The sequence below is a fragment of the Bidens hawaiensis genome, unplaced genomic scaffold (genome assembly GCF_021521415.1).
Source record: "Bidens hawaiensis isolate Kalapana, Puna unplaced genomic scaffold, B.hawaiensis_p1.1 tig00015932_1, whole genome shotgun sequence".
Lineage (NCBI taxonomy): Eukaryota > Viridiplantae > Streptophyta > Magnoliopsida > Asterales > Asteraceae > Bidens > Bidens hawaiensis.
In genome coordinates, this window is record NW_027492435.1 from 378,065 (window position 1) to 403,417 (window position 25,353).

The 25,353-nt window shown below is 35.1% G+C and overlaps 1 protein-coding gene and 1 pseudogene across 1 annotated transcript; one reads left to right on the forward strand and one right to left on the reverse strand.

Annotated features, from left to right (window-relative positions):
* Positions 1-1,374: 1,374 nt before the first annotated feature.
* LOC143550182 (disease resistance protein RUN1-like) overlaps positions 1,375-25,353 on the forward strand; it is a 30,844-nt pseudogene continuing 6,865 nt past the window's right edge.
* On the reverse strand, positions 11,917-15,281 carry LOC143550169 (disease resistance protein RUN1-like). Its single transcript, XM_077040870.1, has 6 exons — positions 14,785-15,281; positions 13,557-14,643; positions 13,397-13,465; positions 13,047-13,271; positions 12,217-12,951; positions 11,917-12,125 (listed from the first exon to the last, which is right to left on the reverse strand). Exons 1-6 carry the CDS (start codon positions 15,234-15,236, stop codon positions 11,946-11,948), a joined length of 2,748 nt encoding a protein of 915 aa, XP_076896985.1. The 5' UTR covers positions 15,237-15,281; the 3' UTR covers positions 11,917-11,945.

Below are 25,353 nucleotides of genomic sequence, written 5' to 3' on the forward strand. Positions count from 1 at the left end.
CAAAATCAATTTTAAAACCCTCCCTTCATAAACAAGTGGTGGTGATGAAATTTATATAATTAATATTGCCGACCAAAGTTTGATCATTAAAATCCAAAATCAATCTTCAAACCCTCCCTTCATAAACATGTGGTGGTGGCGGCAACAACGGTGATAGCAGTGGTGGTGGTGGTAGCGGTGGCGGCAGCAGCGACAATGGTGGCAAAGTCGACATTGGCGGACAGCGGTGAGATGGAGGTGGCGGTGGCGGCGATTGTGGTGCTGAGTTTTTAAGTTAAATTACAGTTTTCATTTGTCTCATTCAGCTTGAAATAATGACAAATTTTGATCTGAAATTAACCGGGTTAGTTTCTGTTAAGAAAAGACTTAGTTTAGACCAATAAAGTGAAAATTGGGATTAATGTAGAGAATATCTTAAGTTAAAACTAATACCGACTAATAGACCAATATTTAAATTATTAAAATACGATATCCCCTGTTTGTTATATTGCAATATGTAAACAAAAACGAAAATATATAACCCTTTTAAGTGTTTTTTTTCTTTTTTTCATTTAAGACTTTAATTATTAATGCATTAACATATATATATTTTTTAAATTAAATAAATTTTTGTTTTTCATGTTTACTCGAGTTATCAAGCGATTAATTCAGATTCTTATTTTAACTTTCATTCATAGTCAATTGAAAAGTTCTTTTGAATTTAATCATTTACAACTGTTTTGTATTTACGGCTGTTTGATATGTATAAATGAGAGACGTGATGAAATTAACCATTGTGAATGAAAGAAATAGTGTTTAATTAATTAATAAAATCTAATCACTTTTTATTCGAAATTCGCTCCATTCATCTCAGTTGTTTTCTATTCATTCCGTGTCATTTTTCTCCACTATACCACTGTCAACCAACACCTTTGTTGGCCTCCACCACCTCTAACGACCACCACCCACCACCACCTTTTGCCGCCGGCCAATGCCACCGCCACCCACCACCACCGCCCACCGCCCACCACACTACCTGCTAACACCTAACAACTTAACAAGATCACCGCCCACCGCAAAGATAGTGGATGTAGTTCGATGTGGAGGCTTCGTCACCATATAATCATGATCCGTAAGAAGATCCCATACATCTCATTGAATGCTAGGAGAGACGGGCGAGAAAGTAAAGTGATTTTAAAAAATACAACGTATAAAATCTGCCAACTTTTTCTAACAAATTAATAAACGATAGGTACGTCGTGTGGTCGCCTTTGTGGGGTATATTTGAAAAAGTTCAAATGCCACCTGTTTGTTTTTGTTTTTGTTTTTTATTTTTTTCCTACTTTGTAATATTAAATGACTAAGAGATACTAATCTTTCCCCAATGATCAAATTTTAATGGCATCTAGTTCCTCCTCTACTACTACTGTCATGGCTTCTTCTTGTACTAAAGCTTTTAGCTATGATGTCTTTTTAAGCTTTAGAGGAGAAGACACTCGATATTCTTTTACGGATCATCTATACCACAAACTAATTCAATCAGGAATTAGTACTTTTAGAGATGAAGAAGAAATAGACAGAGGTGAAGAACTGAAACATGAAATCGAGATCGCAATTAAATCATCCAGTGCTTCGATCGTTGTATTGTCAACGAATTACGGAGCCTCCTGTTGGTGCCTTGATGAGCTTGTGGCCATCATGGAACAAAGGAGGGAGTGCAATCAGTATGTTCTACCTGTTTTTTATCACGTTAAGCCCGCAGATGTTAGGAAACAAACAGGTAGTTTCGACATACAAGTCAAACCTTGTTCAAGGTGGACATATGACAATGTAAACCAGTGGAAGACAGCTCTTACGCAGGTTGCTGATTTGGCCGGCATGGAGCTTTTCGGGCATGTTCCTTTAAAATTCAATCCTTATTGAAGTCTCTTACAGTCTTACTTGATGTTATAATATGACAATTGTAATAACTTAATCGGGTTAAAACGGGTCAATTTATGACAAGTTCAATATGGGTTCAAGTCAAAGCGGATAACTTAGAAAAATGTATTAAATAAACAATATTATCTGCATATGATCTATCAACAATACTCGGTAAAATCATGAGCAATCGAGTCGCACGTATCTAACATTGTCATAAATCCCGAATATATAACAAAACATCATCAATATATATATAGTTATGAAATATTGTTTTATAAAATTTAGTAAACCTCTAAAAATTGCTATAAAAATCAATAACAATCTATAGACTTATCAAATTAGTTACACCAGAAAACAAAATGAGGATGAACAGTTATAACAAGAAAAATCCAACAACAGCAAATGGATATGATGAACTCTTAATTAAGATGAAGAAAAGTACTTGAACGAGTCGAATATGGCTTTGAGAATAGATTTTGGTTGGTTTAGGGTTTGAGATTGATTCTAATACATTATGTGATTCGAGAATGGAGGTTGTGATTTAGTTTAATTTTTATTTTATTCATAAAAGCCATGTAATGATTATGAAAGTCGTTTGCTCACTAAGAAATAAAATAAAAATGATGACCATACTCGTCATCAAGGTAACATGGGACCATGTGACCACCGTGCCTCGCTTGCGTCTAGATCAACACGCATGGAGGAAGGGGATCACCTTATGAAGCACTTGGCAGCTAGGCCCTTAAGTGTTGCCTCAAACCCCTGCCAAAGGGACAACGCCCACTAGAACCAGTAAGGGTCCATGGTGCTCGAATCATAATAGTGATCGAATGTGTAATCCACGTCTTCAAACTTAATTCATTGCTTATTATTATTCCTTATTTTATGTTAAGTAAATCTGGTATAAGTTATACCAGAATGGACACTAAATACACCAATATTCCTCTCATTTTAGTGTAATTCTTTGTTCACTAAAACTAGTCACAATAACATACAAACAAACTCATGCATAAAGGAGAATGTCTTGATGATTGAATTTCGTTTTAATATATTACATATTTTAGACATTCGAATATCGGGATGTCACAAAGGTCAAAGGATTGAACCCTTGCTACTCGTTTGAATACATGAAAATAAAACGCACACAAGTAGGGATGGCAATGAAATACGACCCGATTGGAAAACCCGAAACCTGACATATAAATGGGACGGGTAATACCCGACCCACTAGGGTTTGGATGGGTAATACCTGACCCACTAGGGTTTGGACGGGTTTGAGATTAGTTTTGAAATTTTTCACGGGTTTGGGATGAGTTTGGGATTTCTAATATATCTGATTACCCGACCCAATTACATGTCAAAATTTATAATATATCCGATTACCCGACCTGATATCTAATATATCTATTATATTATATATATATATACTATATGCCAAATATATTATATGTCGAAATTTATTTATGTCAATTATTTGAGATATTTTATTTTCATGTTAACCATCTTTGTAATCGATTAACTATATTTTGTCAAAACCCGGCGGGTTTTGAGCCGGATATACCCGACGGGTAATTTATCAAAACCGATGGAAAAACCCAAAAAACCCGATGGGTAATTACCCGATTAAAACCCGACGGGTTTGTGACGGACTTTAATAACCGGGTATGAGTTTGGGAATACATAGACCCGACCCATTGTCATCCCTACCCACAAGTTAAACACACATGTATGTTCTTATTAGCCTTGTGTCCCTATCAATCGACAAGCATAATAAAACCAAGTCCAAGCTTTTAATAAATCAGCTAAACTTCATACACCATGTAGGTAGCTTTATTACTCTTGCACCACCACAGAAGTTTCTTAAGTATCTTAATCTTAAATATATATAAACGAAACCTCTTTAAATTCTTTCAAGTCATCAGATTGATTGTTTTATTCGTAAATGAAGACTTGTTATGCATTTAATCCGGATTTATGGATATGGGTCTCACCAAACACAAATAGTCCTTAAACGAGTTATAACATTTCATTATATTAAAAATTAATCTAATCAAATATTTGATATGAAAATCTTATAAAATAGGGATATATTAAAAGTTAATATCCCTCTTTTATAAAAGATATTATTTATAATTAAGAACAATTTTATAGTAAAAAAACAGGTCATGGGTCTCGCCAAACCCATATAGCTATTAAACCGGTTTATAGCATCTTATTTATTTGTGAAACTCTTTCATTATCAAATCCTAAGTATATTATAAATTTCTTGCTATAATTAAAATTAAAATCCTAAAAATTATATAAATATTAGAAACAAATAATATAAAACAACCCCAAACAGATCCGTTGCAGCCTAGTAAAACACTAGTTATCTTCTAAACTCCAAACCCATTTGTAGGTAATTAGTAGAAGTTTTTAACACAAATCATATCACAAACAACAATTAGATTTGTGATTTGTTGTTGATCGCCAATAAGTGTAGCCGAAAAGAAGAACATGCTAATCCATAACTAACCGATCACATACACAATGAAAAAAAGGCCAAATATCATTCAATAACAAAATTAGAGTGGCGATTCAAAACGAATTGTGGAAAAATAGATAACCCTAGAAGGTCGTATGTGTTAAACTTTTAGCAGGTGAATTAAGAACACGAATACGAGATTTGATTGTTTTGGATTCAAATTATGTATTTGAGTTAGTGTAGGATTGGAACCGTGGGTTTATATATACCCTAGGTTAATGTTAGTTAATTAATAAGTTTTTCTCGTTAGTCGTTTTCTTAATAAAAGAGTAGATCGTGTGTTGATCAAATCTCGTGTTCACGTTCTTTATTCACCTGCTAAAAGTTTAACAAGTGGTATCAGAGCCTAGGGTTCGTATCGAAAGCAGTTTGAAGATCGGGGCAGCCTCCACCGGCGGGTGTGTTCGTCGGTGGAGGGCACACGTGAAAAATTGGCTTATGTCGCAACCAGACAACATAACAACAGTAAACGGAGACCGGCGAGATGTTTCGTTCGACCGTTGTCATGCCATGCAAAAGTTCCCTTTGGGACGACAGGGGTGTCCGAATGTCCGTGGCTGTTTTATAGGGGATAAATGGTGGTGGCGAATCTTGGTTGGCTCATGTTAAGAAGTTTACCGTGTATCTAGGTTTCTTTTTTGCAAGTCGATTAATAAGAAAAGCTCTTCGAGCAAACCGTGAGTCGGTGCGCTTGTGTTGCGTGTTGTAGATACCCACTTTCAAGGAGGAATACGTTCAAGAAATAAAGGTTGGCCAAGCATATCAAACGGAAGTTGAGGGTAACACCCATGATTGTTTGTTCAATCGAGCAGAAAGAAAAAGAAAGTAAAATTGTTTTAATTTTTTTTTTAGTTATTCACGTGGAGTGGAGTAAAAGGAAGCAAGGAGCAAAGGTTTTGAGTAGTATTTTGTATTTATTTGGTGAGCCCCAAGAAAAGATTTCGAGAAATCGTGTGTCCAGATTCCGATCAAACCGCTTGTGGTGAGTTTTCGATCAAAGATTAGGCAGAATTGTATTGACAGGAGCAAAAAAAACCTGATTGCTGTAGAGAATAGTTGACAGTTAACACGACATCGAAAGACAACAACAAATGTGAGGGCTATCGACGGGTGTTAACAGGGAGTTCCAAGGTGGTTCCGGTCCGCCGGTACAACGGAGTGCAACAAGGTTGCGTGTCAACTTTGTTTTGGTGTTCATCAAGTTGAATGTATCGGTGGTGATGTGCCATCACCGTGTGTCGGGATGGTTAAATCTCCGTGTGTCGGGGAATGATGATGTGTCGTCATCATGTGTCGGGATGGTTAGATCTCTGTGCGTCGGGATGGTTAAACCTCCGTGTGTCAAGCAATGATATTGTGCCATGATCGTGTGTCGGGGTAATTATAAATCTTCGTGTGTCATGTAGTTTAGTGGGTTGGATCGATAACTCAACAGTCCGAGTGGTAGCGTTTTCGGGCTGTCTAAACGAGACAACAACATCAGATGTTCGAGGTTCGGTTTCGAGACCAAATTGTAACGTACATGGCAGCAACGATTCAGGTTGTTGACAACAACGAGGGATGAGTTACGGAGCTAGAACCGTTGGTTAAAAATGGTCACATAGTTATGGTTTTGGGACTGCCAAAATAGAAGACAACGGGCTCGATGGTTTCGGTTTCGGTTTGTACGAATAGTGGGTTCGTAGGAGACCACCGAAGATGATCCAGACATGTGATAAGAATGTTTGGAGGTGAGCTGAATATGTCCTAGATCTTGTGTAGATTAAGGAGTAACGAACCAAGACGCAACTTCTTGTGAAGGCGTGTGACGAGTCCAAGTATCAAGTCCAAAGAGAACGAGTGTTGCGGGTTATGAAAGACTCTAGGAACAAGTATGAATCTAGAGGGAGTGTTGGAATTCAACATTTGAGCCAATGTCGGAAGACGTGACCTATTGTGTTGAGTCGCTGGTTGTTTCGAGTCGAGGTTCTTCGTGTGTGTCACGGATAGATGAAGGTTGGTGTTGAGAGGGAGTGTTAAACGTGTCCAACACCAACTCAGATTGAAGACTCCTAAAATATTGGAGAATATTTAATATAATAATTAGTTTATTATTATAAGATAAGTTAGTCTTATTTTATTTAATCCTATTTGTTTTGGATTCAAATTATGTATTTGAGTTAGTGTAGGATTGGAACCGTGGGTTTATATATACCCTAGGTTCATTGTGTTAGTTAATTATTAAGTTTTTCTCGTTAGTCGTTTTCTTAATAAAAGAGTCGATCGTGTGTTGATCAAATTTCGTGTTCGTGTTCGTGTTCTTAATTCACTTGCTAAAAGTTTAACAGTATGACGACAAACTTACTTGTCTTTCAAATTGAATATCAACACGGGTGAATTTAAAATACCAAATAAAAAATAGAAAGCGATTGTAGAATTAGGGTTTCGTGTGTGATGCAGCCTAATTGACAATCAGAACAGAATCAAGACAAATTGTATATTATTAACAGATTCAAAATATTGAGAAATGAAGAACTTGATGAATGAGAATCGAACCAATTAATAAGGTACATACCTATTGAAACGATTGCAAAAAAGCCATATATGATGGAAAATTGAAACTGGTGTCAGCAAAGTATCGAACGATCTTGAAAACTAGGGGCTAATTAGAGTTTTTGGAGCGGTGGTAGAGTTAGGGGGTGTTTGAGATTCCTTATTTTACCTCCTTATACCTTATTTAAGGCATAAGGTATAAGTTACAATGTTGTAACTTATACCTTATACACTCACAATACCAAACTTTCTCAAACACCTTATAACTTATAACCCATAAGTTATAAGTAGCAAAAATAAGGAATCCCAAACAACCCCTTAGTATTTGTAGGGGCTATTAGGGTTTAGAGCATCATGGAAGAATGACAAGGGACAATGTGATATAATCCATTTTAGCTGCCGAGACCCGTGGATAATACACGTAACCCGCGAAAATTTAAGGTATAAATCAATAAGAAGCCATTATTTTTAAATGGAGCAATCTGGTGGCACAGGAAGAGGGGAGCGACGTGAGGGCTTCAGATGTAGGCAATTATATATATAGGCAGATATGTCGGATAATTTACAATACGAAAACATTGCTTTCAAATAAAATATGTATACTTGAACGTAAATATTATTCTAAATTATCTATATGAATATATAAATATTCTTTTTATATCTTTTGGTAAGACTTTTCTAATGTTCTCTGTGTTATCACTAACATTCGTGTTATCACTAACATTCGTGTTTGTGGAGGTTGTTTGTGTGTTCGAGTAAAACAAATATACTTAGATGCTCATAATGCATGTGGGGGCTTATGCTAGACTTATGATGATTAAATGACGATGCATTCAATAAGAGAATATTAGTTTGACGCATGTATGCTTGTACGAACGTTGATGAAAATTGGCATGTGTCACAACAGCGCTGCATACCCTTTCACGTGCCAAAAGAACGTTATCTCAAGGTTTATTTTTTAATAGTAATCCTTCCTTTGATCTGCAAGCTTTCTGTGATTCAGACTAGGCATCATGTACTTATACTCGCCGATCGGTTAGTTGTTTTTATATATCTCTTTGGGGCTCTATGATTTCTTCGAAATCTAATAAGCAACCAACTGTTTCTTGAAGCTCGATTGAAGCCGAGTACCGATCTCTTCGAAGGGTAGCTGCTGAACTTGCCTGGTTGACAAGACTTCTCTAAGAGTTCAATGTTCCTAACATTACTCCTGTCATACTTAAGTGTGATAGTCAAGTTGCGATCTATATTGCAAAGAATCATGTCTTTCATGAGCAGACTAAACATATTGAAATAGATTGTCATTTTGTTTGTGAAAGGTTGCAAGAGGGCCTATGACTTTGGTACATACAAACTCAAAGGATCAACTTCTTGACATTTTTACTAAGAGCTTACTAGGTTCTCATTTTCACTCGTTGTTATGCAAGTTGGGGTCTTCTCAACCTCCAACTTGAAGGGGATGTGAGCATATATACATATACGATGTATATGTTATACAACATGTAACTTGCACGCCGTATAACATACACACGGTGTATGCTTGTCTATATATATAGTTTTCTTGTTTCTTGTATGTGTAACTTTTCATTTTGTGAAAAATAAAATTTTGCTTCTCTGCTTCATTTCTTTCTTTCTGTGTCATCGTTTTCAACAATTACACAAACACTGTTAAATTAAGAACAAGATAAAAAAGCTAGAGACTGAAACAACTTATCTTAATATTTTTTTTCATTACTTCAAATCTAACAAAAACAACCTTTTATAGGCAAAGCAAGGAAATGACCCACTATCCTAATAATTAGACCAATTACGTGGAATACTAAATAATAAAACAAACTAGAATTAAAACTAGTGGCACATGCATGAGAACATGGAGTTGAGTTGTTGCATGAACTAGGAACGTGGGTAGGCTGATATGGATTATGTGAGTGTGCCGTATATACGCCCTCGGTGTAATTTACTAATTTACTCTACTAACAATAGCAAATGTAAAAGGAGAGAAGAAGACACCTTAGCGTAATTGGAGAAAAAATTACTTTGATATAGTAACTCCCATGCTTTGTTGGGGTTCGTCTCAGTTAACACTTCGTTAGTTTAAAAAGTACCTAGTTTTTTCATAAATTACAAGACACCCAACTATTTTGAAAACAATATAGATTCAGGTCCATATTGGGATTAATGGATAAGTTTATCAGATTAAGGAGACCAATCAAGTTCGCCTAAATGGGTCATCCACATGGATTGATGGATAAGTTTGCCCATAACACGATACAAATGGACGAATATTAAAACTTGGCACGTTAATGCACACTTCACAGCACTGGTTCTGTCGATACTTCACAGTGACAAACTCTAGAATTTTTTTATGGGGGCGATAGGGGTGCTAATTAACACAAATTTTAAAGGGGGTGATCGGGATTTTAATATAGGAATAACACTAAAAAACAAATTTAAGGTGGGCGGATGCCAGTGATAGTTCACCAAGCTATTCATTCTCCTTCGTATCAACTTGTCATGCTCGTTAGTAGTTAGAATCTTATATTCTGAATCCACTTCGGTCTGTAAAGCAGGGGCTCACTAAAATCATCAGTCTGTAACTAATGGAAGTCGAACTGCAGCTCCTACAACAGATGTAGAAAATTCAAATATCTGGTGGTTAAAACATGGATTATTTGATTTATTTAGGGATATTAACCACTCACCCAAGCAAGTTAATTCACAATATGTGAACATTTTTACTTCTCTGACTACTCATTCATGAATCCGATGTTTGTTATTTTCAAGGCTCTTTTGTGAATTGATCCACTTTGGTCTAACAAAAAAAAGGATAAAAGCTTAGAGTCAGGAAAACAATAGTTACTCTTTAGAGATGGTAAGTACCATTTGACAAAGGAAAATAGTTATGAACCCTATATACAAAACTAACCAGAGCTTCGTTTAGTCTGTGGGAGAAAATATTTGAGAATATTCCAAGGGAAACCCATTTTGCCTGATGGCTTGGTAGAATGGTTAGACTCATCTTGTAGTTCCAGTAGAGCCTCAATTGAGGCCACCACCTCACTTATGGTAGGCCGTTCATTCGAAACATCACACACACAACGATCAGCAATTTGAGAAAATTCTCTTATACATTTGGCAGAAATTGTTCCCTTGATTTTAGAATCAACCATCTTATCTAATTTTCTTTTCTTTACACATTTTTTAGCCCATTCTACAAGTTAATGTCGTTCCCGTAGTTGCTATCGATTGCGGCCCTTCCAGATAACAATTCAAATAATACAACTCCAAATGCATACACATCTGATTTCAACGTCAGTTTTCCAGTTGCCATAAAATCTGCATCAGCATACCTATATGTGCCTACGACCCTGAGACTAACATAAGAAATCGATTGATCGGTCGGGACAACCTTGGGCAACCCAATATCAGAAATCACAGCTTCCCAGATCTCATCTAAAAGAATGTGTGTGCTGTTCACACCACCATGTATGGCACTGTGTGTGCCTACACCAGTGTGAAGGTAGTCGATTCCTCGAGCAGCACCAATGGCTATCTGGAGCCGTGTCACCCAACTTAAAGGAGTATGAGCATTGTGTAGGTGATTGAAAAGGCTTCCTTTCGGCATATATTTATAAACCAGGATCTTCTCCTTGTTGTCATCACAATAGCCAACGAAAGACAGCAAGTGACGGTGGTGAAATTTGGAATGTGTATCGATCTCCGCCCTTAACTGAAGTTCGTCTAAGTTGGATGTTGAATCCCACCTTTTGACGGCAACAAGATGAGCAGAATCTTCACTAGAAAGTAGACCTTTATACACTGTTCTGAATGCACCCTTTCCAAGGACCAGGTTTGCATCAAAGTTTCTGGTTGCAGATTGAATTTCTGCAAAAGAAAAAAGGCAACATTGATGTGCTAAAGTTGATGAAGACGGCTTTTCGCTCTCTCCAGTTGTAGAGTTCATTGTCCTGCTTAGCATTTTAAATACAAACACGTTGTCAAAACCGGCAACAAGCAGTGTGATGACAATAAAGAAGATTCAACATAAGCCAGTACGCTAACAGATTTAAATTATATGAAGGTAGGTGCAAAGAAAAACCTCACAATATAATAAGTTTATGGAAGCTCGACACGGTTGTCGTAGAAAACCTCAACATAAGCTACTATGTTAACAGATTTAATTTGTATGGCATTTTCATTCTAATTTATTTTACAAAATGATAAGTTGAATGGTGACTCGCTCCTTGACTAAGCCTCCTGTACTTATTTCCTTTTATTCTTTTTCTTGAACAGCAAACCTCCCTCTCCTTAACTCATGGTGTTTAAAAGGCTTTTAGCTTTACCAATAAACCACCAACCCATTAAGCCAAGTCATATATTATCCAAAGAATAATCACAATAATTAATAATGGATGCACAATCCTTTCTTCTTTTCTATCTATATAATTTACGAAAAAGAACGAACTTTTCTCTAAATTTTGTTTATTTTTAAAACTTCCCCCATCTCATTTTCTATCGTTATCTTTATCATACTCACAAATAATTATTTTACAGTTTTTCTTTTTAATACACTCAATAATTTACAAATAAGAAGTTTAACTTCTCTAATCCATATCTATGTTTTAAACAATGGGATGTGAGGGTAAATTAGATGCTTTTGTTACACTTTTCTAATCCAACACTTTTCTCTAAATTTTGTTGGAACTTCGCACCGAGCGTGTAGCTGAATCAGTCAATTTAACATTACGCTGTATATTTTTTCTCAATTTAGGAATATACAGCTATGTATATTGTTATATCTATACCACCAAACTGCTAATACCACAATAGAGACATTAACCATGTCCCCAGTGTCCAGTGTGTTTCCAATTGGCCAATAGCCATACCATAAACATATTTCACCTAATTCTGGTTTGCCAAAGACTTTAGGACTGTACATCAAATTATCAATACCACCATTGGTCGTACTGATTTTACAAAACCATGCCTAATCATCATTTGAAATTGTATAGTTGAAAGTTACATTAATTCCTTCCAGTGTCTTATTTTCGGGACACGAAGGCACCTCAAAGCTCAAATAAGAAAGATTTGATGTATAATTAGGTGTCATGTTTGGATCCTTTATATGTGGCAGAGATGTGCTCATTATATTGAATTCGTACAACATCTGTACCACACAAACAAAAGGTTTCAATATATCTAAATGTTTAGTTTGCAGACTGAAAATTGATGATGTATTTCAGAGAGAAACAACCAACCTGGATCTGCCAACTTCGGCCTACTGTCAGCTCATCATCACCAACAAGACGCACCTGGTGATTTTCATATTCTTTTAGCCACTTCATGTGTCCCAAATCAGTTTCATCAAGTTTAGCTATTGGTATTAGTTTGATATATCCTTCAATTTCATACAAATTAACACAACCTTCATAACCAAACTCTTGTAAAGGGAATCGATGTGATTGGAAAGTTATTTTCTCTAGTGACTCACAGTAATATACATACAATTCTGCAAGGGTACTAGGGAGAGATAGAAGGCATTTGAGTCTAGAGCAAAAACTCAGGTCAAGAACCCGAAGGTTTTCAAGATGATTATAGCAAGGCAATGACTCAAATAGACTGTTGCATAAATTTAAGTATTTTAAATATGGCTGAACACTGAAACTCAAAGAGTCTGTACATTCAAGATTGCAGTCTTTAAGGAATAACTGATTTAATGAAGAAGGGAAGGAAAAATTAGGCTGTTTTGTAACAACTCTACCAGAAGTAGAAGCTCCTAACAGATTCATTTTCTCCCTATTGCATAGGCTTTTGAAACCTGCCATGTTCAATAATGTAAGACTTGTAAGGTCTCCAATGCTTTTGCAAACATTAATTAAACTGTAACAGTTCCAAAGAATTAGTGTATCAAGACAAGGGATATTGAAGATATTGCAGATGTCAGATAGGTTGTGTGAGTCTTTAAGATTTAGAATCTGCAATGACTGAAGAACCTGCCACATAAGTTATAAGTGTTTAGCACCTACGGTTTCAAAAGGATGATTAATTAATCTCAAGAAGGAAAAAAAAAGGATATTGAATTAACTACCATAGGGGGTTCAAATACTTCCAATTTGCTATAGCTCATATCAATAGCCACCAAATTTCCCATATATAAGTCGGAAGGTATGGTTCTTAAATAGAATCCATGCCAACATAGCCATCTTAAATTTTTAGAAACATACTCATAGGATCCACTAAGTTCCGCAAAATTTAGCTGGAGCAATTTTAGTAATTCCATATTTTGAAGGGCGTCTGTATTGAGTTCTGATGACTGTAAATTTAACAAGACCAACATTTTCTAGTAGCTAAAAGACCTTGCCGAAAAAAAAACTTAACTTAAAAAACTCGTTCAACCTTTTCATCTTCGTTTTTTTTATTTTTACTTTTATGTATTACCTTGAATGCAAAATCAACTTTCTGTAGCATTGTCATGTCAAGTGCTAATCCCTCTACTGTTTTTGAACCCTAAATGAAATGGATACAAACTATAAAGAGTTAGATAAAACAGGTATTGGGTAAAAGTGATAGCTTGACATATTGGCATGAAGCATCTTACTTTTCCTGTCCTCAGTATCTTATACGAGCCACTACTAAGCCACACTCTACTACGCTCTGCAGGTAATTTTGTCGATTCTTGTCGGACAATGTTTTTTGCCATCTCTTGAAGCAATCTATGCATCATAACTTTTTTGTTTGGTGAAACATAAAGAAGACATTTCTCAAGTAGGGTTTTGATGCCAGATCTTGCTGCATAATCAGGCTCCAGAACCTTTATAACATAATCAACGTCTATGCCAATAAAGAAACAAGCAATGTGCAAAAACAACTCTTTCACAGTATTACTTGGCAACAACACATAGCTTCTTATAAGCGCACTTTGAATTCTAGAATCCATCTCTCTTTCCAATAACCGCAGTTGACTTGGCATAATCATGTCAACATTGTGCTTGGCCATAGATGAGCCCAAAACTTCAATAGCCAGTGGATTTCCTTCACAATATGTCAAAAGACCCTTGTAATCAGCATGCCGAATTTTGGATCGAAATGCATGACGACTAAAAAGCTCCAATGATTCGTCATCGTTCAATAATCTCATTTCATACTTTTGACACCTCCAATATGAAAAGTCAAACCAGTTATCTGTACTTTCCCTGGTTGTAATTATAATCTTGCTTTGTACATTAATCTTCCCGGTTCCAAGTAACGCAACTAACTGACTCTGTTCAACAATGTCATCAAGAACAATGAGTGTCTTATTCATTTGCAACACTTCCTCAATCATACGTGTCCCTCGAGAAATGCCAGGTATTTTTCTTTTTTCCCCCCCAACAATATCTTTAAGAAGTTGTTTTTGCAGTTCAAGTAAATCATTATATGTTTTGCATCTACTACCAATGTCTTCAACAAAACTCACATATTCGAAAGTCCTATGTAAATTGTATATATATTTGGCCAGCGTCGTCTTGCCACTTCCACCCATGCCATAAATTGCCAGAAATTCAGCATTGTACTGATCTAACCAGGATCTGATCTCCTCATAACGAGAAGGCATCCATGTTATATAGAGTGGAACATGAACTTCTTTCTCATCTAACCAATTGTAAATTGTATCAACAATTTTCTTTAAAGTCTTTGTTTCAGGCCTGAAAATGAAGTGGCATATAAGATGATATCTACAAATTCTTTAATTTTTTGATTTTTGATTATATATAAACTTGCTTTTCAAATTAACTAAAACTCAATTCAATAACGATTGAATTAAAAGCAAAAACAAATAGCCATACCCGGAAAGAGTGAAACCGGACAAATTAGCAACCTCCGTGAGAGCAGTCTTCCAGTTATCTTTTGCAACCGCAAAATGTCCTTCATGTTTCCTAATATCTGTAGGAGTAACATGATAAAATATAGGCAGAACAAAATGACTGAACACCATCCTTTGCTCAAGGATGAGCACAAGCGCATCAAGACACCAAGCGGAGGTTGCATAAGTGTGTGATAATATAACTATTGAAGCTCTAGATGCTCTGATTGCTTTCTCAATTTCAGGTTCCAGTTCTTCACCTCTGTTGATTTCTTCTTCATCTCTAAAAGCGCAAATTCCTGCTCGCTTTAAACTGTCGTATAGATGATCCGTAAAAGAATGTCGAGTATCTGCCTCTCTAAAGCTTAGAAAGACATCATAGCTGCTAGCAATAGCATCAGGAGAAGCCATAACAGTAGAAGAACTGGATGCCATGGAAATTCGATATGCAAGGATTGAAGTTGGGGATGAAGGGACAATTGGTCTAAGGTTGTGTTTGTTTTTGATTAAAACATCTGCAGGAGGGGTGATTTCTGCAGGCGCGCAGACATCACCCATGAAGACTGTTTGTTTTTTTTTAAGATAAGATCTGAAATCAGCTTCTTTTATCTTAAAAAAAAAGCTAAAAATTATTGTTTCACACATCTTCACCCTACCTGCTCTCCTGCTGCCTCCTCTCCAACCATCCAAAAACAACAATAAGCATCCCATAAACTCCGGCCAGATATGATTCACCTCCGTTATCGCCTCCGGCAACTTCATCGTCGCAAAAATCCTCATCACCCCACCGGAAAACTCAGCACTAGCCTCCGGCACTTCAAACGCAATCTTCCCTTCAACAATTGACGAGTAGGAGCAAATATTATACGTCTTCACCGTCATCGATCCGTTGGAACCCTTGAACGCGATAAACGATTGAGCCCCCGCCATTCCGGTCCCGATGGGATTAATCGCCCATGCCACCCATCCATTTGGAATCCGGTGTACAACGGTGAGGAAAACGGGAGAAAGAGTAGGGTCGCCGGAAATACGCCGTTTGAGACGCCGGACACGTCGCCGTCACTGTTGGAGACGGAGGAGACGTCTTCTGGCGACGACGAAGACGTTTGTGGCGGTGGTGATTCGAATAGTAACAATGGAGTTTCTTCTACATCGTCTTCTTCTGGAACTCCTTGTACTTCCCTTTCTTGGTGATATTAATGAATTAATAAATAATTTATTAATTAATGTGTTTGTATTTTCAGTTTATGCAGACAGTGTTAACTTATAAAAACAAACAGTCTTATTTTTTCAGCTTACAGAGCTTCAGACCACATCTTCAGCTGCAGACATAAAAACAGATGAAATCAGCTTACAGACAGTTTATGTCTGCAAAAACAAACAGCACCTAAGTCTTCTAATACTGCCAAATACGCAAGAGGTATCACGTCAAGTGGCTGTATTAAATTTTCGACTTTCAAGTGTCCCTCAGAGGCCAGTTGGCCACGACACCCACCACCCACTTTTTAAAAGGGAAAATTCCAAAGTGACACTTTTTTAGAGAGAAAAAATTAAAATAATTCAATTTCTTTTAAAATTCAGAAATAGCCCTTCAAATCACTTCTGAAACGCCATATTGGGAATCTATCCAACGAGGTCAAAATGATTTGAATCTTGTGGGCTCCGTCCAAATTTGAAGTAATCTCGTCTTTTTCAGTCAAATTCTAGGAAATTCCGTCTATATCGTCCATTTTTTGAGAAATTTGTTTTGTCATTTTCTTTAACACTGTCTTTCTCTCTCTTCCCTTTACTCTTCATCATCTTCATCATTTTTGTCATCTTTCTTTATCATCTTCCTTCAAAAACCTCTGACCATGTAAACGTTTAAACCATTTCTGACGAGCACAAATCAAAGCCCGATAAATTCATCCATTGGCTTTGATTTGTGCTCGTTGAAAACAGTTCAAACGCCACCGGAGCCTAATCCAGTTTACATGGTTGGAGGCTTATTTTTAAAGAAGATGATTGACGGAGATCAAATTGGAAGAGGAAGGCGAGGAGGGAGAGAAAGATATATGTTAAAGAAAATGACAAAAAAATTCACAAAAAATGGACGAAGCAGGCGATATTTTCTAAAATTGAACGGGAAAGACAAGATTACTTAAAATTTGAATGGAGCCGACGAGATTCAAAATTCTATAAGCGTGGACTGCTTATAGGTAAAAGTTATATTTACATTAAACTAAATTTTCTAACCAAAAGAAAATGAATGGAATCACCTTTATATATAACAATAAATAAACTAAACTAGTTTTCTAGCAATAATAAACGAACCGAACCAACGTTTTAACAAAAACAAATGAACCAAACTACTTTTCTAACAAAGATAACGAACCAAACTACTTTTCTAACAAAGATAATGTAAGTCCCTAATCTGGATCACTACGGTATGATATCAACTCGAACACGATGTTAGTGCGGAATCCTAACACCGTGGTGATCCAAGAACGAGGTAGAAGAACAATATAAATATGATAAACATAATAATACTCCAATGCACACGATTATATTATTAAATTGTCTCGTATATGAGATTACACAAATCGGTATTGCTCTCTTGATGGTAACTATGAAAGTATGAGAGATATCTCTAGTTCTGCTCTCCTAATTATCAAATAAAACGTATTTTATACAGTTAGCATTTACAAGAGGCTCAATGACCAAACCCAACTAAGCCCAAACAGAAATCAACATGATTTCTGTATTGCTAGCCCTTCCCAACCGATACATAGGGATTTCGGTATTACATGCTCCAAGCCATAAGTTCCATCTTGTATAATACTTCGGCTCAACTAGATTATTTCTCTTTTGTCTTGATTATGTCATGGTCTTTTGAAATACGCCAGTCTAACCAAATCGTGACCCAACAATCTTCCCCATAGACTGATGCTTTCAAAACTTTCAGAATCTTTACTCAGACATGATCAACAAATTCATGTGTCTGGAACAACCCATTTAATAAGCATTGATTTTGTGGTTGTTTCTGTACGTATGGTGATCATTTGGACATACGAACCCAAGTCATGAATGTCTTGGGATTCCCTTGAGCATCGACACATGTGACCTCTTGCCAACTCATGTCTTTACCATCATCTAAGAGCATATATGGTTTTACAGGTTCAATTTGTTGAGTCTTAACTTTCCAAATCTGTTTTGGTTTACTAAAACACGAAAGAACAGACTTTGGAGTTGAACTTGTTGAAATAGAACTCTCAACACTCTTAGCACTGTCGGATTTTGCAAAATTGAACTGCCCTTTACCATGTTTAAAATAATTTGAGTGCAAACGTGTCTTGTTAACCTTGAAACCTTGAGTGCTCTTCACCTTAACAGTCTTCATTTTCATTGTACGGTATAGACACTCTTTTGCCAGATGCCCAACATTCCCACATGCGAAACACACCTTCATTCTCTGATTTTTCTTTGCTGAGTTCCAATCACCATCAGAAGGTTTAACTCTGGAATTCCCTTCAGTTGATGTTTTAGGTGAGACCCATTTCATCAGCATAGACCGAGACCTTCCTCTGAATTTAACCCCTTGATTATTCATATAATAGGGTACGTAAAGCTGATGAGCACAATTTACGGCGATGTGACCTAGAGTGCCACATGGTAACACGTTTACCTTTTAACACCAGCAACACCTAGTGAACTGTCAACCTTTTTAGGTTTCTTAGCCCTTTTTCAACCTTCATTAACCTTGCAAAGATTTTCACACATAACCTCTTTATGATCGTCATTCTAATCACAGTTCTCAATGTCAACATTTTCAGCACATGAAGTAGAGGCAACAAGATTGTTAATACATTGAAGACCAGGCTTGATTTCCTCTAGGGATCCTGATCCAATAGTTTCAGATTGAACCTGTTTACCATATCTCATTCTCCTCCCTAGCCTCTTCCTCTTCAGTTATAGGCATAATCGTATAATTATGATTAAAAGGAGGAGACACCTTTTCATATCATAATCCCTCAACTTTCTACGTTTTATACTTTAGTTGACTCTTAATTATGTTCTCAACCACCTCACTTGAAAAATCAAACTTCTTGAAGTTGAAATCGGCATTTTCAAATTTAACAGTTAATTCTTCAAGTTCCTTCTTAGATGCATCTAGTTCGGCAGTTAATTCAACAATACGCCTCTTGGCATCTAAGTGGTGACAACGTTTTATACTAAAATCTGATTGAAGTTTACGTATGTTCTTATGTTGTGCATCTACCTTTTCTTTAAGTAGTTTCTCATTTTTCTTAAGGGTGTAGTTTTCACATTTGACCATTTCCTTCTCCCTTACCATATTGGAATTTGCTAATATATTTGAATCTACCTCTGTAGGCGAACTCTTCATGCTCTGAGATACTACTAGTGAGGGAGTAGACTGATTAAGAGTACTTCTAAACATTGAGAAGGTTTGTGGAGAATCCATTGAGTGATTACTATGATTTTCCCGCCAATTTTTTTCGAAAAATATGTTCTCCAAAATTCTCAAGAAAGATGTGCCACTCAAAAGAAGTCTCTATGGAAATTTTTGTTCAACAAAATATTTTACGATTTTCCCGCCAAAAATATCACAAAAAATCACCGAAAAAAAATTATTTTTACCAAAATTTTCAAGAATGAAATCTCACTTATAAGGAGTATTCAGGAAAAATTTCGTTCAAGAAAAATTTTCCCGCCAAATTACTCAAAGTCTTGACTAACTGACCGAGAACCCAAGTCCTTGACTGAGAACTCAAAGTCTTGACTGAAACTCTGACCGAGAACTAAGGTTGAAGACCGAGAACAAAAATGTTGACCGAGAACCCATGTTTTTGACCAAGAACGAACAAATATGGCCGAAAACCCTTGATTCTAACTATGATTACTTGTTCAGCAAATTAAATCTTGGCCGAAAACTGGGAAACTTAGCCGAGAACAGATTATATAGGCCGAAAACTAGAGAATCAGCAGGATTTTAACTGTAATAAACTCCCGAGATTAATGGGATTTGATTTGTTTCCCAAGCAAAAACCAATATTTCCCCACAATTGAACTTTTCTCTTCTCCGATCAACATTTAACCGGTAATACAAACAAATCACCAAACACTTAGATCTTGAATCTTTTGATATCACAATAACGAGCCTGAATAAGTCAAAGACTCTGATACCAATTGTAAGTCCCTAATATGGATCACTACAGTATGATATCAACTAGAACAAGTGCGGAATCCTAACACTGTGGTGATCCAAGAACGAGATAGAAGAACAATATAAATATGATAAACACAATAGTACTCCAAATGTACACGATTATATTATTAAATCGTCTGGTACATGAGATTATACAAATCGGTATTGCTCTCTTGATGGTGATGACTATGAAAGTATGAGAGAGATATCTTGTTCCGCTCTCCTAATTATCAAATAAAACATGCTTTACATAGTTAGCATTTACAAGAGGTCCAATGACCAAGCCCAACTAAGCCCAAACAGAAATCAACATGATTTCTGTATTGCTAGCCCTTCCCAACCGAAATTATTATTTATTTAATTCGTTTTTTTCTACGCATTTCTAACGAAAATGCTAAATGAAACCGTGTAACAAATTTTTTGTTGGAATAGTTGCTACGCATTTCCAACATAATTGTATTTTGTCGCTATCTTTTTAGAATCATGCTCATGTTGCAAATTTATGGTTTCCATTTCTCGTAGGAATTTCGTTGAAAACGTGTAGGAAATAATGTATGTAAAAAATTGAAATTTATGTTGGAAACAATATTCTTATCTAGTAGTGTGAGGATATCACCGAAGTTAACAGGCCAACTCTCTTGCATAATTTTTAGAAATTATTAAAATATAAAAAGTCTCCTAAGAAAATTTCAACAAATTAAACTATTGATATTATGATTAGGTATATTGATGATTGATTAGGGAAGCTGGTGGTAATTTTTAATTTTTTTATTCGGTGTTTAGTTTATTTAATTGAAGGGATCATTTTTGTAACATTATATATACTTTACGGACCATTTTTATAATTTACATCTATTATTACAACTAAAAAATATTTTTTAGAACTTATTAATAAATATAAAATATTATATGAAAAATTCAACAAATAAAACTATTGGTGTTATGATTAGGTACACTGAATGATTGATTAGGAAAGCTAGTGGTAATTTTTAATTTATGTATACTGTTCTTAGTTTATTAATATGAAGGGATCTTTTCCGTAACATTATATATAATCTAGGGATCATTTTTACAATTCACATCACATCTATTACTACCCCTAAAAAACAGTTTTTAGAAACTATAAATAAATACAAAATAAGATGCGAAAGATTCAACAAATAAAGCTATTGGATTATGATTAGGTACATTGATGATTGATTAGGAAAGCTGGTGGTAATTTTTAATAAATCTATTCGGTGTTAGTTAATTCATATGAAGTGATTTTTCCATAACATTATATATACTTTACGGACCATTTCTATAATTTACATTTATTATTACAACTAAACAAATTACTTTTATAAATTATTAATAAATATAAAATCTGATTATGAAAAATTCAACAAATAAAATTATTGGTGTAATGGTGTTATGATTAGGTACATTGACTGCTTAATTAGGAAAGCTAATGGTAATTTTTAATAAATCTATTCGGTGTTCAGTTAATTCATATGAAGTGATTTTTCCATAACATTATATATACTTTACAGACCATTTCTATAATTTACATTTATTATTACAACTAAACAAATTACTTTTATAAATTATTAATAAATATAAAATCTGATTATGAAAAATTCAACAAATAAAATTATTGGTGTAATGGTGTTATGATTAGGTACATTGACTGCTTAATTAGGAAAGCTAATGGTAATTTTTAACTTATGTGTTCAGTTTATTCTTATGAAGGTATCATTTCCACAACATTATATATGCTTTACAGATCATTTTTTTATAATTTATATCTATTATTACAACTAAATATATATTTTTTAGAAATTTATATATATATATATATATATTAATTTTGAACTTTTCTCGGCTTTAAGTGTTGTACTACATGCTTATTCAATTGTATACTACTCCTTTGTTTGTTATCTCTACACGTGTGATGTTGCTTTACACCTGTTATGATGACGTTTTCTCTCTTTCTATCAAATGATCAGAAGGCCCAGATGATCTTGCATTTGTGTGTTCATCCACCACAGAGTCACCGACATCATCATCTTGGTTATGGCAGGAGTAAGAGAGTGGTGTTGTCCTCCGATTACGACCAGGTTCATCGGTGAAAGAGGTAAGACGGTGAGACTGTGAATTTCTGTTTTTTATATTAATTATGGATCTGTGGTGTAGTTAAGAGTTTGTCAAAGTGTGATTTTGGACCTGTGGTCGTTAGGTGTTGTTGATGTCATTACCTTACGCCTAATGGCCATTGTTGCCTTCGAATTTGTTGTTCTTGTTGGCCGTCTAATATTGTTGAAGGTATGGATGATAGTTGTGTTGTTTAATGTTTTTTTTGTTCGATATCGGGTCTTTGGTTGGACTTTGTTTTGCATTGACTTTCAAGTTTGACCTTTGGATTGGTTGATTGTGGTTGTTTACGAGAGCCATGTTCGGTTCAGATGGTACAACAAACAAACTGAAAGGTGCAAACTACATTTGAAAAAGATAAGTTGTGCCTGTGATGCAATGATTTGTGACTGAGCATTGAGCTTATCGTATCAATGTTACATAAAGTCGGTTGTGGTTTTTAAATTTCAGGGGCTATGATGCTATGCGGTGCCCTTTTTTGGAATCCTCTTTTGTATTTATGCCTAATTTCATGTTCGTTTTGATAGACTGTAATCATATGGAAATCTGAATTTCTATTGTATACAGCCTTGACACGAACACCTATGTTTGCCACTTTGTTGTATCTTGGTGAGGCATTAATTATGATAATTAATGTAGCTCCAACCTTTACGAGTAATATCTGAGCCTCCCCGGACATAAGAATGTGTGGCACTACCTCTTTGTTAAACTTATGTTATATGTGGCTAGCGGTCTCCATAAAAAATCAGACACAAGAGTTTGCTTTGTTAATTGTAGCTTATATTTCTCATGGTTGCCCCAACTATTGTTTAATTAGCGAGTTGTGTACGATCTTTGTTTGTGATGATATTCCAGTTTATGGCGTGGCAATCTGTTTGCAGTCGTATGCTGGACCTGAGCCACTGTCAACATAAACGAATTTACAGTTGCAATTGGCGACGGCATGATAGTACTACAGCTCATGACATGCCAATATATGCTATATATGTATGTCATAACTGAGCATTTTATTTATAGTCACGTGTCTATTTTTTGTTAGCTCAACCCCGGCGCAATGCGCAAGGAACCAAAACTGCAGCAAGTTCCTTCCATTACGTTTTGCCCACAGTTACCAAATACGCACCATGAGGTGCGAATTGAGTATTGGTCTATTGGAACGGAGTGTGCCGAAACGCAATACGATAGCGTACCGAACGCTCATGAAATTGCATACCAATTCATTGGTACGTCGATCCAATTCAGAATTTTAATCGATCAACACGGTAATGAAATCGTGTTTCTGGTGATGTAAAATTCGGCAATTGGATCGATTATTTAGCGTTTCAATCGATTTTTTAGCGTTCCGATCGATTTTTTAGTGTTCCGAACGATTCGGATAATGAAATTATTTAATTAAATAAATATTATATAAATTGGAACTATTTAACTGGAAAATAAATACTATATAAATAATGGAATTATGTATAATATTATAAGTTTATAATCTATTATGAAATTTGGATACGCCTTTTTGCAATTATGTAGTTTTTAAACGTAATCGATTACGAATTAGCTGTCTTGCGTTCTCAAAAAGCATGAGAACTACTGTGATGACTGGATTTGAAGAATCAAATAAGTTTTGTGTGTTTAATCGGGTTCGGGTATGTGGTGTTTTGCTTAATCGAGTTTTTATTGGCTTCAGGTCGGTTCACTTATGGAGTTGGGGTAATTCAGGCGTTATGTACTCATGTTTCGTGTGAGTTTGTGTCAGACTCAGTAATCGAGTTCATGTCGGGTGGTTTAGATTGATTAAAAATGACACTCGAGTTGTAATGAAAAAGAAAAAATGGAAACTAATAGGTTTCTTTTTCCTATTTGTATTTTATGTCAGCGTCCTTTTAAACCATTATCGATTACCTATATTGACCCAAAACTCTGTATTTGTTATATTGTAAATTTGCTATTACTTTTGGTACAAAAAATTTTCTTTTCTCTTATATTGTAAAGTTTTGTTCGAAATACAGGCATAAAAAACCTACAAGAAAAGTCAATCACAAGTCAATCATGACATACAGGTTACACAAGAAATGGAATGCAAGAATGCATTCCTCTTTTATTATTGGATAATGCATATTTTATGGTAAATAGCAATTAGAAAAAGCAATTAGAAAAAGCAATGCTATTTTTTTGTAATTGTGAAGTTAATTGATCCCCGGAGCCCAATCTTTGGTAACTATGACACCAATGACATAAACCTATGACAACTCATCTTTTGTAAGTTGCATAAATTTCAATTGCTTTAATGTTCGTGTAGTTGATCTGCCGCAATTCGCCTGATTTAGTTTCGTTGTCGGTTCATTTGTAGAAACATGTGTATTAATAGCATGAGCTGAAAAACTGACAAATGCCCTCCTCAAAACCTAGCGCAACACGCGGGTACTAATAACTAGTTATTAGTAAATATAAAAATCTCATATGAAAAATTCAACAAATAAACTATTGGTGTTATGATTAAGTAAACTGAATGATTGAGTAGGAAAGCTAGTGGTAATATCTAATTTATGTATATTGTGTTTAGTTTATTAATATGAATGGATCATTTCCGTAACATTATATATAATCTAGGGACCATTTTTACAACTCACATCTATTTCTAGAACTGAAGAATAGTTTTTAGAAATTACTAATAAATATAAAATCTGATACGAAAAATTCAACAAATAAAAATTGGTATTATGATTAAGTACATTGATGATTGATTAGGAAAGTTGGTGGTAATTTTTAATTTATGTATTCGGTGTTTAGTTTATTCATATGAAGGGATCATATCCGTAACATTATATATACTTTACAGACCATTTTTATAATTTACATCTATTATTACAACTAAAAAATAATTTTTTTAAATTATTAATAAATATAAAATCTTATTTGAAAAATTCAACAAATAAAATTATTAGTGTTATGATTAGGTAGATTGAATGATTGATTAGGAAAGCTAATGGTAATTTTTAACTTATGTGTTCAGTTTATTCTTATGAAGGTATCATTTCCACAACATTATCTATATACTATATATAATGCATTATTAATTGACAAATTAAGACACTTAATTTTAAGTAATTTACAAATTTTCAAACACATAGTGCAACCTTACATAGGAGTAAAGTAGTCATTTAACAACTAAATTTCACGTGTCTTTCATTCTTCTTCAAATTATTTACAACATTGCCC